Below are 18,249 nucleotides of genomic sequence, written 5' to 3' on the forward strand. Positions count from 1 at the left end.
TCAAATTTGAATTTATGCGGGTTTTCAGAATTTTGGAACGAAATATTAGTTTTTATATGAAGCTAGAGTATCGTTTTATGCGAATTCAATTTATGCGATTGATCGCATAAAACGAGACCTGAGTGTATTGAAATTCTCGTAAATAACAAACATTAGATTACCAGACTGTGCTGTGGTATCTCCGTTGGCGCTCTGTTTTATAATTATTATATATAGACATAAGTTGTTATCCCTAAAATATTTCCTAATATCATATTCTTCATTGATAAAAAAAATAATAAAATAAAAGAAACAAACAAATGAAAAAACCGTTTTTTTAAATTTTTGGGTTGGTTAATTTTTTACAGTTAAAATAAAAGATAAAACAGTTATTTTTACCGATTTCGTAGTAGAAATTCGTAAGTTAAAAATAACTGATAAAACATTAGTTTTTAATATTTTGTGGTTTGTTTTTTTGTAAGTTAAAACTAGAGAAAAATCTGTTATTTTTACGAAACTTGTTGGTTAAAAAAATAACATTTAAAAATAAATGAAAATTTATTTTGATTTAAATAAAATGTAAGCGGTCCGTTTTTTGAATAAATTTATAGTTATTATTAATGAATTTTCTGTTGAATTTACCTACATAATATTTTGAGTGTACTTTCCACATGATACATTTTTGAAAGAGTTTGTTGTTTTGAAGAAAATAGCAACTAGCTAGTGCAATATTAACTATAGCAACAGCCATTCAATATGTATAAAAAAGTATAATAACTAACAACGTATACATTTGAAGATACAATATACGTTCAGACTTTTCAATACGATTTATTAAAAAAAAATTTTTTGTGCGATCCCAAATTCTTAATAAAAAGAAAACAGCAAAATATTGAAAAATAGTGAATATTGCAGGTAAAATGTATAAAAATATACCACAATAATATTATTGTATATTTCTTATGTCCGACGGCCAAATATTTCTTATATTCCAATAATTTTTAAAACAAATTTTTAGGTTTTAAATCATACTTCAAAGTATGATGATTAATTATTTTAAAAACTAATTAATCCTAAAAACAAGTAAGAAAGTATGGTCGGTCAAGCTGTCCGTATAATACCCTATACAACATTTTTCTTTTAAATTTTCAATAATTTATTTTCGTGAGTGATTTCAGGAAGTGGGCCTTATATTAGAGCTATAACTAATTATGCACCGATCATCTTTAAATTTGGTGACATGACGTCCGTATTTATAAAACTTATTTGGAGCGAAATTTAGATAGTAGGGTTCGTAATCTTAAAGTACCGATAAAACAAATTCGAAGTAATTTGTTTATTATAGAATGATTATATAGCTACTAGCAACAGAAAGCAGTTGATACAGAAGAATTACGATTTAAATTATATAATTTTGTCACCCCAGTTAAAATTGTTCTGTCAAAACTGAAAAAATCTGTCAATTAGACTAACACAGAAAAAACCAATCACCGATGTGTATCATGAAGTTTAACCATTTAACGTAGCCCATCTTAGGGGTCTGCTGGCAGCCCCAGCTCCAAGATCGGATGCGGGATATGATTACCGAAACCTCAAAAAACGAAAATAAAAACCAACTGATTTCTTTGATGACGACCATTGGCTTCAAACACCAGACACGATATGGAACATGGAACGTTCGGACGCTTGAAAGTAGTGTTCTGCCGTGATCCGTCCAATATTGATATAATATAAACAAAATTAAATACAACAAAAATAATAACAATAAACAACAAAAGCTTCGAAACAATTACAAGATAATCCAACGAAAATAAAATCAGGTCAGGTACAAAATCAGGGCACACTGTTTGCACTTCGGGTTTCTTTATAGAAGTCCAAATGCGGGAAGGGATATTACTATATCTAGCTTCGATACCCTTTCCGATTCCATATCGAAGATTCTTGAGAGTTGTCCTAACAGTGAAATTGTTGTTGCTGGTGATTTTAATGTTCACAACTCCCCTTGGCTTCGCCATTCAAGTCATATAACTACAGAAGGCCAATATGTAGAATTATTCGCGGCGCACAATCACCTTGCGCAATTAGTGAATGAACCAACGCATATTTCATGCGTTGATGGGCACCAAAATAACACCCTCGACCTTTTTCTAACTTTACACCATGACAAGTATGTAGTAGATGTTTTTGCATCTCTCGGCAATTCAGATCATTGCACCATTACCGCCTCCTTTTCGCTATCTGAACTTCGTATCGTTTCACGACCAGCTACGAAACATTCAACTTTTATTTACGAAAAGGCTCGTTGGGCTGAGCTCAATGAGTTCTTTCGGCAATTTAATTGGAAACTTTGTTTCTTAGACAATAGTGTCAATGCCACGGCGAAAATGGTGGAGAACATAATTATGATGGGGATGAAAAGCTTCATTCCATCTAAGAAAATTTCGATTAAAACTATGGAAAAAAGCTTCATTCCATCTAAGAAAATTTCGATTAAAACTATGGAAAAATCCTGGCTTAATCAGAAGTGCAAAATTGCAATCAGATCTAGAGGGGAAGCATTCAGAATCTTGCGTAACAACAAAAATGCCGAAACTGATTCGCTACGCAAAAGGGCGAGATCTTCATGTGCCAAAGTGCTGAGGCGTGAAAAATCTCTACACGAGAAAATTGTTCTGTCAAAACTGAACAAATCGGTCAATTAGACTAACACAGAAAAAACCAATCACCGATGTGTATCAGGAAGTTTAACCATTTAACGTAGCCCATCTTAGGGGTCTGATGGCAGCCCCAGCTCCAAGATCGGATGCGGGATATGATTACCGAAACCTCAAAAAACGAAAATAAAAACCAACTGATTTCTTTGATGACGACCATTGGCACGATATGGAACATGGAATGTTCGGACGCTTGAAAGTAGTGTCCTGCCGTGATCCGTCCAATATTGATATAATAATATAAACAAAATTAAATACAACAAAAATAATAACAATGTTTAGTATATAAAATTTTGTATTAATTATTTATTGTGCCAATGCCTTAGGATATACAATTGTCCAATTCACAACGTAGTTGTATGTTGTACGTTGTATGATACAACTATTGTGGTTGTGAACACAGATTTAGCAAAGTCGTATGTTTACCTTGTCAAGCCTTGAAAATGCCAAAAGAAACAGATCAAAACAAAACATTCCAGAGTCTATAATTATGTAAAATTAATATATAAGCAAAAAATAGCAAATTAATGTCTAAATTGTGTAAAAATGCAAACAATTGACAAATATTTAAAACAAATTATCGTTTTTCATAAATTAAATAAATCAACTGATTTCAGTGTTACCGTTTGGTTGTTATTTTACACTAAAATTAACAAAATTTTTTGTTTATGTATAAATATAAACATTTGGTAACACTTAAATTTTCATACAACATTCGAAAAACATATCGCATTGGTTCAACAATACTGTATTAACACAAAATTTTAAAATTTTCAGTAGAGGGCAAAAACTGTTTGTGATTACATTTTAAGAGAATTTGAAAATCCGAATACATCATAGTAAGCAAATTCCATTTGAAAATATATTTACATTTTTTTTCTTTAAAATTTTTGCTATTATTGCAAAATAAATCAATTTTTTGAGTTGCTACCATTTTTCTGTAACTTCTCGATATTTTTTTGTATTATTTTATCAACAAAACAGTATCAACTCAAAATACAACCAAATTTAAATAAAACAATTTGATTATTTTTAACATGAACTAGCAGAACCCGGTCCGCGTTACTGGCCCTTACAATAATTCTGTTTTATATTGCATCTCGATTTGAATATACAGTGTCGGACAAAAAAAAAAGCACGGACTCCCCCGTCCTGACATCGCACCCGAAAGACTGAGGTGGTCAATTGACAAAGTTGTAGCAGATATCTATCTTGTTCCGTTGCAAAATTTTGGCGCGTTTAAGTTGCGGAGAAACATTATCTGTGATCCAACCTTCAATGTTTCAGTAGCATAATTGAGGCTTGTTCTTCGTTCATTACTGTGTCAATCGATTTGTATTTCATTGTTTCGCCAGTCAGTGTCATTAGCGGTATAGTGTAAAAAATTGATTTTACCACGCCCCTCCGCCCACAGACCGAAAATTAAAAATCTGAAGATTCACTGAAAATTTGATAAAAATCGGAGTTAGTGGTGACATCAAAATGTACACTTCTTTTTATATATAAGAAGATAAAGGCACAATTCAAAATAACACAGTTTTTTTATAAAAATATACGAAGTATTTCTATTTAAATTTTTGTATTAACTCAAAATAATACCTTTTTGTTGATACAAGGTAGTCACTAATTATCACGAAAATGGTCTCAAATGTGGTTTTCAAGATGAAAGAGTAATCGGAATACGTTGAAATTTTTACAGTAGATAGATATTGATGTTGTTAGTTGATTTCTTGCAAAAAGTGAATTTTTAAAAATTTTGAGTTAATACAGTATTGTTGAACGAGTGCGATATGTAAAAATGTTGTAGGTGTTGTACAAAATATTTATATAGAAATTATCAACAACATTTGTACAACTATTGTAAATTCAGACGACTTATAACTTATACGACTGTACAACGTCAGTTGTGAATTGAACAAATATTTTTGGTTTTTCCATCTGGTTCATAGACCTATAAGTCTGTGGGTTTTCCTACTCGCGAACATGCAACTGAAAACTGTTCATGTGAAAAACATGGATTTTCTAGACTTAGTCCGCAAACTTGCAAAGACTGACCTTGAGCTTTATCAATTGACATTGCAAATGCTAAGCAAATAGGAAACTGCAATCGATTAAAATCAGTGGCATATCCGAAGTTATAATCGGAATACGTGCAGCAATACATCTGTCCCTTTATACTTCCCAGTTATAAAAGTCGCCCCAATTAGATTCTTCATTAATTTCCTTACTGTTAGTTGAGTGTCATTACAAATACGCAAATAATCATACAATCAGTGTTGCCAATACATGGTGAACAAAAAGGGATAAATACTTAGAAAAAAAGGCTAAAAAGGGCTAACATTTTTAATTAAAAAAATACATACATTTGACACAAAAAACAATGTTACATTTGGCTATGCCGAATAAACAAACAAAAAAGTATGAATATAACACACGTTCAAATGCAAGAAAATAAGAATATTTATTCCTGTATGTTGATCCTTAACTTTAAAATAACGTAATATGGGGCCACACGTACATATATCATATGCCGATGTTTTTAAAGCCTCGTATTTATCACCTGGCCTGCAAAATGCTCCTAGGCAAATTTTTCTATATGAAAGACAAATTATGTATAAAGTAATCCTTTGTGATAACTTCGATGGAGATTAATTTTCTTTTGATAAGTGAATATATGGCAATTATGCCTCTCATGTAATGCAGAAAAAAAAATATTCTAAAAATTATACACGTCGCCGGACAGAATTGATTTTCATTGGCAAAAACATAAATTTTGCCATTAGTTAGTAAACATATCAAAACTAAAGTAGCCAAAATATGTAAACATAAATATTTAATTTAAATTTGGAAAAAAGTTAATTTTCTATATTTGATCAGATAAAAATTATCATAGCTAAATTATTATCGATAATGAACTGAAACATTAAACATTAACATATTTATTAACAATTTTTTACTAATTTTTAACAGCAAAAATTTCAGATCATTAGAGTAAATATATAATTTTCATTAGAGTAAATATATATGGCTAAATGAAAATAAAAAAGGTTTAAAAAATGGCTAAAGGCTAAATTAATTTTCTTGTGGCTAAACAAGATTGAAAAGGGCTAAATTGGCAACACTGCATACAATCAAACAAACAAACACAGGGTTTCAAATGTATACAAATTTTAACATTTACTTAATATTGATGGTAGTCTGTACTAAATATTAATATTGATAGCTGCTATAGCTTTCCCTATATATAATTTGTCATCACATCTATGGGAGGTGCCACGCCCACTATTACTATTTTGCCCATTTTGGCCTAAATAAGTAGTTCATACAAAGTTTGAAGGCTTTAATATGAATTTTAGTATTTAGATTGTTTGGGAGTTGCCACGCCCACTATTGATAGTCCGCCCATTCTTGTCCTAAATATAAATATTGACAATACAATTACCTTTAATTAACGCTTAACATTTTTTTTAATCTGAGCAGTGGTTTTAGAAATATAATTTTTTTTTGGCAAAAAAAAAATAATTTTTTGGGAATATTTTGAAATTTTTGTTTTTAAAACGGCATAAAAATTGGAAAATGCAGCTACGCACTTAATTTTTTCCATGCACATAGACCAAATAAAAGTTCCAAATAAAACAACCCCCAAATGATTAAAATCTGTAAACAACTAAAACTATTCCTGTTGTTAATTAAAGTTTAACAGCCATATGCATAAACATTTACAAAAGGTTTATAAACCAATTATAGGAAAATGTTCATAAAGTTGTATTCATAAACGATTGATAGCTTAAAATACCTTTGATAAACAATTTTTAAATGTACAAATTTTAAAGTAGGTTCGACCCTACTATAAACCTACTTTAAGGAATTCGTTTTGCTTTTTATCTTAAAAAAGAAGATATTAAAGATAAATTTGGAATAATAGATGATACTATTGCATTTGCTAAACACAATTCCCACTCCGCTGGCGATTAAGTTCCATTTTAATAGTATATGATTTTGTTTGATATTCCTCCGGCAGTGAACTATATGAGGTTCACAAGTGAGTTTGATTGGCATTTTTGTCATTTACTTTTAACCTGCGACGCCATATAGTAATAAAATGTGTAAACATTGTGGAAGAAGGTCCACAGAATCTAATATTCCCACTCCGGAATTAAAATTATGGGTTTCCACATAGAAATTCATTAAATTTTGTTAAAATTTAACAAAATGTCAATAAAAATAAATTAATAAAACAAATTATAAAACAGTGATGTTTATTTTATCACACAATATTCGTCATTCGAATACTTTAAATAATAATTGAAATAAACTATATAAAAAAGTTTGTACATTAATACATTTTAGCTTTATATAAATTTACTAGAATCAGATATACATTTTTTTATCTAAAAATTAGTTGTTATCTTCAAAAATGTATTATTACTAAAAACAATTAATGAAAAAAAAGAAAATTATCGAATATTTTATCCTAATTGAAAGCAACACTAACAACAAAAAAGGGGAAATAAATGAGAAGCATTGCCAGCTTAGACAAAAATCAGTACATTAGTTATTGTACCTTTATCAAACTTTTATGAATACAATTCTTTTATAAATGGTTTTTAAAGCTAAAGTGTTCGTTAACAAAATTGTGTTTTAAATCTACAATAAGGTTTTTTATGCATATAGCCGTAAGTTTTTATTTAGAAATTTATTCTTCTTCCTCCTGCAGATTCCAGCAAATATCCCCTAAAAGCGAATCAAGTTTTTTGCATGACAATGCAAAAAATGTATTTTCAATGACATTCTGACGTTTAAGTTTTTAAATGCGGTTAGCATATTTACAATTAAAATTCGCCAATTTTCAGACCGATGATTTCATAAAACATTTTCTATTACTGATTTCACACAATTCCAGGCCAATAGCTCGATTTCATTCAATGCAACTTCAAATTGTTGGTGCTTAATTAGACGACGGATGTCCGGTCCATTAAGAATTCCTGTAAAATAGAAACATTATGATATTAAATATAAATCTAATTTAATAAAGTAGTTGGAATTCATAACTTCTTAATCGTGGAAAAATTCGCCGCAATTCGGTAATGCTTTTATACAATTTTTTACAATACCCAGTTTGATGTGGAGTGGAGGGCAAAATCTTTTCCATCGGCACAAGTGGTAATTCAATGATATTATTTCTATGCAATCTGCTTTCCTCACGTAAAGCCCAATCCCGTGTATTGTACTGGTCGCCATTAAAACGCGTATTCCATAAGCACATAGTTTTAGTATAGCTCAATTGCATGCCTCTTAAAAGAGCCACCACTTTTAAATCTGCGCATATTTTCCACTTGTGGTCTTCATATTTAATTAACTGTTTTATTTTTTTCATTGATGAGTATGTCTCTTTAGTAATTGTGCTTAGAGCTATCGGAATAGTGTTTTTTAAATTAGTGACATGTAACAAAACTGCTTTTAAGCTACTTTTGGACGAATCAATAAATAAGCGCCAATCTCCAGGATTATATTCATTTTGCATTGTTAAAACCAAGCTGCGGATGTCAGTACAATACGCGAGAGAATTATTCTCAATAGATCTAAAAAAAGTCGTATATCGACGATGGCGATTGATTGCCCCGAATATTTTTACATCTTGTGCTAAAATATTAGCTTGTTTTAACTCTTTTGTCAAGATAATGCTCTGTCTTTGAGACAATTTTAGGCGCCGCACAGAGGGGCCAAACATACTAATTTTGCGGATTAATTGAAAAAACAAATTTCAAGTATCGTGAAAACTGAAAGTGCCAGCTTAAAGAGCACAAAATTCTACATCAGCAGGCAAAAAATTAATGTGAAATATTAAAAGGTATTTTTATAGTCACGTGTTAAAATTACATATTGTGAGAAAAAAACCAAAAAAATTGATAAAAAAAAAATAAAAAATTTCGCAAATAAATACTATTTGTGATAGGTAATTTAAAAAAATTAACAAAACTAATTATGCAACCATCAAGTTCAGGTATTTATTGATATGTTTTGGTTAAATTTAAATTTGAATTATTGGTGGAAGTGGCTTTGATATTAGATTTTATATTGGAAGTGCAAAAAAAAAATAGATTTTGTCAGTTCAAATGGACATAAAGTTATTAGCTGGGCTCAGCTGGGCAGAGAATTTAATATGATTTAAAAGCCTGGACAGTTAGGCGTTGTTTCAGAAAAAATTAGGTTGCGCATCGCTGCGCCTCATAAGTTATATGTAAATTAGTAAAAGCTTCACCCTTTAAGTCTACCATCAAAAATCACTTTGCGATTCTGATAAACGTTTTTTTTTTGTTTTATAAGAGATGTGCAAGTGTTGTGATTAATAATACGAGAGTCACGTGTGAGTCAGGCCAGGACGTGGCTATATTCTTGTATTATAATGAGATATACAATAATAAACTTTTACCAATTATTTTTCCTTATTTAAGTTTAGTTTTCCATCCATTGATTTTCTAATCGTAAATGAATAGCACGCGGAATTTTAACAATTTAACTCTCATGCACTCACGCTTGTATATGCTTCTTTAAAAGTTTTTTTTTTGTGATTAATTCGAAGGTTTTTCTTGTGGTTAATACGAAGTCATCCGATAGCAGGCTATTTAGCTTAATAAAAAAATCATGTTAGTGAGCGCGATCGCGATCGCGAGAATTTTAAAGTTTTATATCGGAAGCCAGTTATCACTCACGTTCATATCTGTAGTTTTTATATTGTCTCATTTCAAATATTGTGTTGTATAAATTTCAAAACAGTGCATTTAAACTTTGCAAGTCTTTTAGCGGGAGGAGTTGGGAAAGATCTCTATTATCCAACCTCCCATTACTAGTTAATATAATGATAACATCTTAAAACAATATGGTAGTTTTTTTTATCAATAACATGCATACATGTAGTGTGTCTCACTGATGTAGTTATATAGATATAGGAGAATTAATAATTCATTTGTATGGGGGGAACCCGATTCCACCCTCGTATACCCTTCCGCTTTTGGCGGAACGTGTAGTTTGTTTTTAGAGTTACCCGCAGCATATTTAGTGTGCATAACTATTGTAGTTCTATAGATATAGCACAGTTAATAATTATTTTATATGGTGGGTAATTGACTTCCCCGTCATATATCCCTAAAATTTTGTTACAATATGCGGATTGGTCTAAGCGCTACCCACGTAAAATTTTGAGAGCGTCGCTATTATTGTTGATGAGATATTAATAAATCCGTAAAAAAGGGGCATTTGACCCCACTGTGCGCCGTACCATTATATCCAGACGATTTTGCGTGATTTCATTATGATTGCATGGAATCGTGATGTTTGACGGTTGATAAATTGATGCAACTGCTCCACAGGTTTGAACAGATTGAAGTATTGATGTAATATCATCTGTTGGTATTTGGTTATCCGGAACAGGTATTTCATTAGAATGTGGCAGCGGAAATTGAGCATATGTTGTTTCAGTGTAAGATATAGAACCACTTTTTCTTCTGTTCATACCGGCTGTATGATTTATACACGCATAACACTCATCTTCAACATGGAGTATGGGATCTCTCCAAATCATTGGAACACAAAATGGCATAGCGTCTCCGTTTTTTTTCCACTTATTTAAATGGCTAATGCACGATGTACACACTATTGATGGTGTCCAACTTTTACCACATATAACACTTAAAGAAAAATATGTTTCATACAAGTTTATTGTTTCAACAGTGATTTTACGGCGACTTGGCATAATTGTATATTTCCCACACACATAACAAAAGTAATTAAACTTGTTACACGCCTCCATCTTAGATATTTTAATATAACTGATTATATTGTAATTTTTTTAATCAACGTACCTGTCAAGGCCTTTATGGCCATATTTTGTAAAAAAAAACATGTTTCTATGATTCTATGTGTTCAAGGTATAAAAACAGAATACTTTACGTAAGTTTTTTACAAGACCGATTTGTCCGCACAATAAAATACATATATATAATTAACAATCACCAGCCGAATCTGATGAACATGGCGAGGGGTTTCACCAAGTAACAGCCAGACTCGAACACTGGTGTAGTGGCAAAAAATAAAATAAATCAAATGAATAAACTCAAAAGTTGTGGACAGATTTTAATCATTTAGGTCTTGTTTTGTTTGGAACTTTGCTTTATATGTGCATGGAAAAAATTAAGAGCGTAGCTGCATTTTCCAATTTTTTATGCCGTTTTAAAAAACAAAAATTTCGAAATTTTCCTAAAAAAAATATTTTTTTTGCTAAAAAAAATTATATTTCTAAAACGACTGCGCAGATTAAAAAAATGTTAAGTCTGGCTTAAACGTAATTTTATTGCGGATTTTCGGTTTTTCAGTTTATTCAATAAACTAAACCTTTTTTGAGTTACGCGAATATATGTTGTGCAACCTCCTCCATTTTCGAAATAACGGTATATTTCGAAAATACGAGCTAACCTAAAAAAAACGGTTAGCACCACTGAATTCAGCGTGGTCGAATTAGTTTAACCCGCTGGGTGCCCCTCTTGACAGAAAAAAAGTGTCAATTTCATGCACAGTGTAATTAATATCGTAATGAAATTGGACATATACAAGTTTTATACAGTGTGCGAAATTAAAATAGTCGCATTTAATATTTCGATGTATTATTAAATACGAAAGAACTTTATTTAATTATTTTGCCAAATTAATAACATTATTCAATCTTAAATTAGTATATACACATCTGCTCAAAATAATAGATACACCTAATTGGAAAAAATTTAAATGGCGGTAACATTGAAAATTTCCTCGCAAGCGTTAAGAATACATCATATTATTAAAATTTCTATCTGGCAATGTCATGTCAGTCAAAAAACTGGCAACTATTTGCTTTCATGTTGATTTTTAAAAACGAATTTATTTGAATTACAAAAATTATTTGCTCATAAAAATAGATACACATCAGTAATTTGTAATTTGTTTATATACAATTTTTTTTTTGTGCAATTTTTTGTTCCTATTTACGTGAAACAGTAAGTATAATTTAAATTTTAGCAACAATTTTATAAAAAATAGGACTCTTTTGAAGAAAATGGGACGAAATCATCATTGTACCGAAGATGAGAAAAAAATTGTTCAAACGATGAGAAATCAAGGAAAATCATTACGGGAAATAGCAAAGAGCATAGGAAGATCTTTACATTTTGTCCAAAATGCTTTATCTAAAAAACAAAAAAGAGAAACTCGCGGTAGACCAAAGAAAACCAGTCCAGAAACAGATAGGCGGATCGTCCTTATGGTTAAAAAAGACCCTTTCATATCATCGAAAGCTATTTCTGCGGAGCTATGTAACGAAATCAGTCCACAAACAGTTCGTCGTCGTCTTTTACAAGCTAAATTGCCAGGAAGAATTGCCAGAAAAGTGCCACTAATGCGCCAAAAAATATCAAGACAAGATTAGAATTTGCTAAAGAGCACTTACAATGGTCCGGGTGTGAAGGCGAAAAAAAATGGAGAAATATTTTATGGAGCGACGAAACAAAAATAAATTTGTTTGGAAACGACTGCCAAAGAAATGTACGCCGACCAAAAGGAAAAGAATTCCACGTTAAATTTACAAAAAAGACGGTAAAACATGGCGGGGGAAACATAATGGTTTGGGGTTGCTTTTCATGGAATGGTGTTGGTCCGATATTCCGAATAGAAGATACCATGAATGCTAGTGGGTATAGAGACATATTGGAAAACGTAATGCTTCCATATGCATCGGAAAATATGCCATTAATATGGACATTCCAGCAGGACAACGACCCAAAACATAGTTCAAGATTAGTTAAAAACTGGTTCTTGGAGAATAACGTACCTGTTTTAAGCTGGCCCAGCCAATCCCCTGATTTAAACCCAATAGAAAACTTGTGGAGTGAATTAAAGATAAGGCTTTCGAAGGAAGTTTTCAAAAATAGAGACGATTTATGGGAGAAAACGCAAAAAATATGGTACGAGATTCCATTGGAGAAGTGTCAGAACTTGATATCCAGTATGCCCAGAAGAGTGGAGAAAGTTTTACAAAACAAAGGTGGATATACTGGATACTAGCTTTACTTTAATAATAAACTAATTTTTTTAAGATAAAATTTATTAGCTTTTGTTTAATAAGAATTTTTAAAAATGTATCTATTATTATGAGCACCAAATTTTTCGAAATTTAAGAAATTTAATTTACTTTATAATATTTATTATTAATTATGAAATATTTTGTTTTTTTTTTACTCTCCTTTTAACTATAAATAAAAATCGACTGAATTTTTTTTATAATTTTACAATATACCATTATTTTTTTTCGTTTTTAAAAAATAAATTTTGGTGTATCTATTATTTTGAGCAGATGTGTATGTTTAAATTTTAAAAATAACGATAAATTAAAATATAATAGAAAAACAAAGTAAAATGTATGCGAAATTTTAAATAGACGCAATTAAGAAAATATAAAAAATATTAATTTCATTTAGAGTAAAAAATAAATTAATAACTGATTAATATTTAGTAATTCCTCCTCTATTTTGTATAACACCAAATATACGACTGGGCATTGATTCCACTAGAATTTTTAATATTCTGAGCTCAATATTTAGCCAGGATTGGAGAATTGCCGATTTAAGCTCACTCACTGTGTTGTATTGCTTCCCGTTGCAGTAAACTTCTCTCGACATGATTCCCCAAAGATTTTCTATCGGATTCAAGTCCGGGCTTCTAGCTGGCCAGTCTAGAATTGGGATTGAAGCCGATGAAAAGAACGCTTTTGAGACTTTTGAGACGTGGATGCTAGCGTTATCTTGCTGAAATGTCATGTTTTTATCCAAATTATCTTCTAGATAATTTACTAAAACATCTTCCAACATTTCCACATAGGTTTCGGAATTCATTTTAGTAGAAATGAAACACAGCTGAAGCTTCCCGTCGTAACTGAAACCGCCCCATACCATTACGGTACCTCCGCCAAAGGTTCTGCTCATTCTGGGTGCGTTCGGTTTTTGCAAATCATGCCAATAATGACTGTGTCCATCCGGGCCATCCAAATTGAATTTTTTTTCCTCAGAAAAAATAATATTTTTCCATTCCTCTGTCCATGACATGGTATATTTTATCAAATTCCAATCTTCGAGATTTATGAGAACATAATAACGGTGGGATTTTGGCTGATTTTTTCCATTTAATGTTAGAATCGGTTGATAAAATTTGTTGAACTCGACGTTTTCCTACAGGTAAGCCCAATTTCACTACAATTTGGGAGGCATAAAGCTTATTTTTAGTGGACTCCTGTTTAAGTTGACCTATTTGGCGTTTGGTTAGCTTTGTGTTTCTCTTATTTCTCTTAGCTAAAGTTTTATTTTTTGTATTTTTTTGCAAACACGTACGAACTAGATGCTCCGATCTTCCAATTCTTCTACCTATTTCTCTTTTCGAATAGCCTTCTTCATTTAAAACTCTTATTAAAGTTCGCTCCTCTTGTGTAACGTGTTTTCCTCTATCTATTGCGTCTAAGAATTCTCAATATGGACTGATACTGATACTCAATGATGCAAACACGAAAAAGCACATGGGTTTTTACTAAAAATCTGAATTTTGTAACGGTAAATATTAAGTAAAAGTAATTGTGCCTATTTAAATTTCACTCTTTATTTTTTATTTTTTTGAGTAAAAGTCCCATTATTATTTTATCGAGGGGAAATTACAGCAACAATGTATATAAAAAAATTTCCTGGTTACCAACTACTAAGTATTGGGAAATATTAGTAAATTGGAAACATGGGAAACCAACTACTTAAAAATATTCTTAAATCTGTTATTGCGACTATTAAAATTTCGTCCACTGTATGAACATAAATATTTGTACTAACTTCTTATAAACCCTATATTAGAAAAATATATTATTTTTATATATTGAAGGAGGGTAGATTCGACACAACCGAATATTACATACTTTCTTACTTGTTAAAATTGTTATTTAGCATAGCTATTTTGTTATTTCGATACATACATATACTTATAATTATATCCCCGATCTTTAATTTGTTTAATTTGAACATATACACTGGTGCATATTCCTATAAACGCACTTAATTTTTTTCTGTATTTTTGTTATAGCTTTGATGTTCTCATCCGAAATCAAAATTTAAGTTTTTTAATGAGAGACAACTTAACGGTACTTTTTGAAAGTAAACAAGTTTTTTTTTCTTATTCTTGTTGTTTGCCTTATGCGATCAAATGTTCTTGGTGCTATTTTAAGTGGAAGATTCGTATAAACGCAGAGTGAAATTTGTTTTTAAAAAAGTTACCAAAAATAAAATATTATCAATTTTAGTTTATTTTCAATAGTAACAGCTCAATTTACTGCAACTTTTTCTATTTGAATCAATAAATTTCATCACTTTTAAAGATGCCCAAGGTAACTTTTTTGTCCGATCAAGAAAATATTCCAATTAAATTTTTTCACGACCAAGGCTGTTCCAATAGAGAAATTGGACGTAAAATCGATAGTTCGGAAAGTGTGGTGCGAAATTTCTTCAAGAAAGGTCAAAATTGTGGAGTTCGCAGACCTACAAAGGGAATACAAAACTAACAAGAAGACAATTTAATCTAATAAAACAAGAAGCAACCCGCAACAAATTAAATTCCACACAAATAAAGAATAAATTTAATCTTCCAGTGACTTCCAAACACGTTGCACACATTTTACGAAACGATGAAAACATAAAATGGAAAAAGCCGAAATGTAAACCAATGCTAAAAAAGCTCCATAAAAAAAATCGTCTAAAATTCGCAGGAAAATATATGAAATGGACAGATGAGTGCAAAAAAGTAATTTTCTCTGACGAAAAAAAAAATCTGACTCATACTCATGCTATTGGCACGATTTGAGATCAAACGATGTTCGGATGTCAAAACGTAATTTCGGTGGTGGCAGTGTTATGGTTTGGGCAGCGTTTTCTGCAGTTGTCAAGTCGAAAGTATGTTTTGTTCCGACAAAAATGAATAGTGCGATTTATAACGAACTGATTCCGATCTGCTTATTTTTTAAACAATCCATAAAAAAGTATCATCCACACATTATTAATAATGCTACAGTGGCCCATAAATTAAAGTGCGTTTATAGGAAAATACCCTTAAAAGTGGCTGTTAATCTCAAGTACAAATGAATTTTTTTGTAACCAATATTTTCAGTGAAGTCTTACTAACCCTTTCAGACATTTTGTCCAATATATTGGATTTTTCCTTTTAAAGTCATGTAGCGTTGACGCAATAGGATAGATTTTTACAGTTTATAACGTTATCAAAAGAGTGTTTACTAGATTGATATATATGTGATTTAAACATCTAATTTTTCATTGGTTTTGGATAAATTAAGTTATTTTCATAAGTACGTCAGCGTACTGTTAGACATAGTAATATTCGGTGCTTTTTTAAAATTTTTTATTTTAAGCTCTAAAAAAAGCGTGTAAGTATTAATTGAGTATTAGTTTAGATATTTGTCTATTAATTGCAATTAATTACATTAATTTTTTAAATTTTATTTATGAGAAAATTCGCCCAATATATTTGACTTCATCTGGCAGGCACGTGTGACGATTTACCTGTAATTTGAGTTCATATTCTTAATTAGCAGCCTCAAATTAGCCTACACTGAAATTTTCATCTCAACTAATTCTATTTAATGTCTGAAAGACTAATTTAATAAAAAAATTTGTAGCCCCCTAAATATGTTCTTGTTTAATTTTTACAATTTTTTTTTTTTTAAAAAGTAGTGTGCGTTTATAGGAATATGCACCAGCGTTGCCACTCATAAAATATTTTTCCTACCAAATTTCAGATTAAAAACTACCAGAACTTACCAAATTTTAAATATTTGTGAAATGCTATTTGGATTCCTTTCAAAATTAATAGTTAAAGTAAAATTATATTATTGCTGCTACAGCATTACCCTGAGGATGAATATTATTTAATTACACTACAATCATAAATATGTCACATCTAAAAATTGTGTGTGAATCGTTTTATAATTGACCATAAGCCCCATATAAGGCCCATTTCTAAAACTTATTTTAAAGAGCATAAAACTCCTAAAAGTATTGGTATCCCGACAAAATTCAACTTTTGAAAATCACTCACGAAAATAAATTATTGAAATTTTAAAAGAAAAATGTTTTTGCTCAATACTTATTACTTCTTTTAACATGACTACACACAATTTAAATAATATGTGTTAAAATTTTGAAATATTTAAAATGTGTAAATTAAATGTATAATACGTTAAACGTTTTAGTATTGCAAGGCCTTTGGCATTTTATGAACTGAACACTACTAAATACGTACACATTTACTTGACTAAACTAAATATTAAAGATTCATATTTTAAAAAAAATTTTATTATTTTGGATTAACATATTTTTTTTGTTAATTTGTTCTTAAAAATACGTATTCAAAAAACCTACCAAAATGCGACAAAAATCGGAACAAACCAACCAAACTACCAAAAGTCAATTTGTTAACTTAAAACTACCAATTTTGGTCCAATTGGACCAAAGCGGCAACGCTGATATGCACCAGTGTAGTAGACATGTTTATGTACTAGCTATGTATTTTTTGAATACGGCGGTAATACCGTTAATAATAATGCATAATGCATTCTCACAAACAAAACGTTAGCCAAAATTAAATTTTTATTATGAAAATATTAACTGATAATTGATTTTTTATACTTTGCAATATTTTATTACAAAATATTTTATTACAGATCGCAAGGTGCCGAAGAACCTAACTCTTGAAGGTGTGCTGAAACGTAACCTTGAAACAAATCTCATCTGTATATAAAAGTAATGAAAGATTACGATATTCAGAAATCAAACTCCACATTGTCATTGACTATATGCAAAGCTGATGGAGAAGATAATCAAATTAAAGGTACAGGTCACGGTAAAGGCGATGCAGTTGGAGAAACAGGATCAGCACTTAAAAAAGTCAAATCACCAACAACATTGCTTTGTGAACTTACACGCCTTAAAACTCAACAAAAATATCTTGAATACGCTGAAGTAAAGTTAAATGTCAGCAGCTTTCAAAACAATGATAAATTCTCGAGTACATCATCATCACTACCAAATCTACGCGATTCGACCGTCACTCATATCGAACAATTAAGAATACAAATCGAAGGAGAACTAAATGCATTTCTTCAACAATCGCGTGCAACTGTTAATGACATATATTTGGAAGTAGAGAAAATTAAAGAAAATATTCAACCTGATCGTTTAGACAAATATTCAGTAGCAGATTTGCGGCAGCACATTGTGTGCATAAATACAGAAATTGAAAAATTTAAATTGAAAAATTCTAACCAACTGTTATTATTACAAAAAAGTTGTGAAGATTTATTTAATTGATAATAAAATTTAAATATGATCGAATGGAAAGCTTAGAAAATTTGAAACTACGCCATTTTTCATTGAAATTGAGGAAATTCCAAATGAAATTGAGAATTTCAAATTGAAATTGAGAAAATTCC

General features: G+C 30.4%; 2 protein-coding genes across 3 annotated transcripts in view; one reads left to right on the forward strand and one right to left on the reverse strand.

Annotated features, from left to right (window-relative positions):
* Sik3 (Salt-inducible kinase 3) overlaps positions 1-18,249 on the reverse strand; it is a 113,868-nt gene that overhangs the window by 56,387 nt on the left and 39,232 nt on the right. The window lies entirely within an intron of this gene.
* Positions 17,564-18,127, forward strand: LOC135959774 (uncharacterized). Its single transcript, XM_065510838.1, has one exon. The coding sequence runs from the start codon at positions 17,564-17,566 to the stop codon at positions 18,125-18,127; it is 564 nt and encodes a 187-aa protein (XP_065366910.1).

Source organism: Calliphora vicina, chromosome 5 (genome assembly GCF_958450345.1).
Source record: "Calliphora vicina chromosome 5, idCalVici1.1, whole genome shotgun sequence".
In the NCBI taxonomy this organism is placed as follows: domain Eukaryota; kingdom Metazoa; phylum Arthropoda; class Insecta; order Diptera; family Calliphoridae; genus Calliphora; species Calliphora vicina.

Coding starts and splice junctions, on each gene's coding strand:
- LOC135959774 (XM_065510838.1), top strand. CDS start 17,564: ATGAAAGATTACGATATTCAGAAATCAAACTCCACATTGTCATTGACT.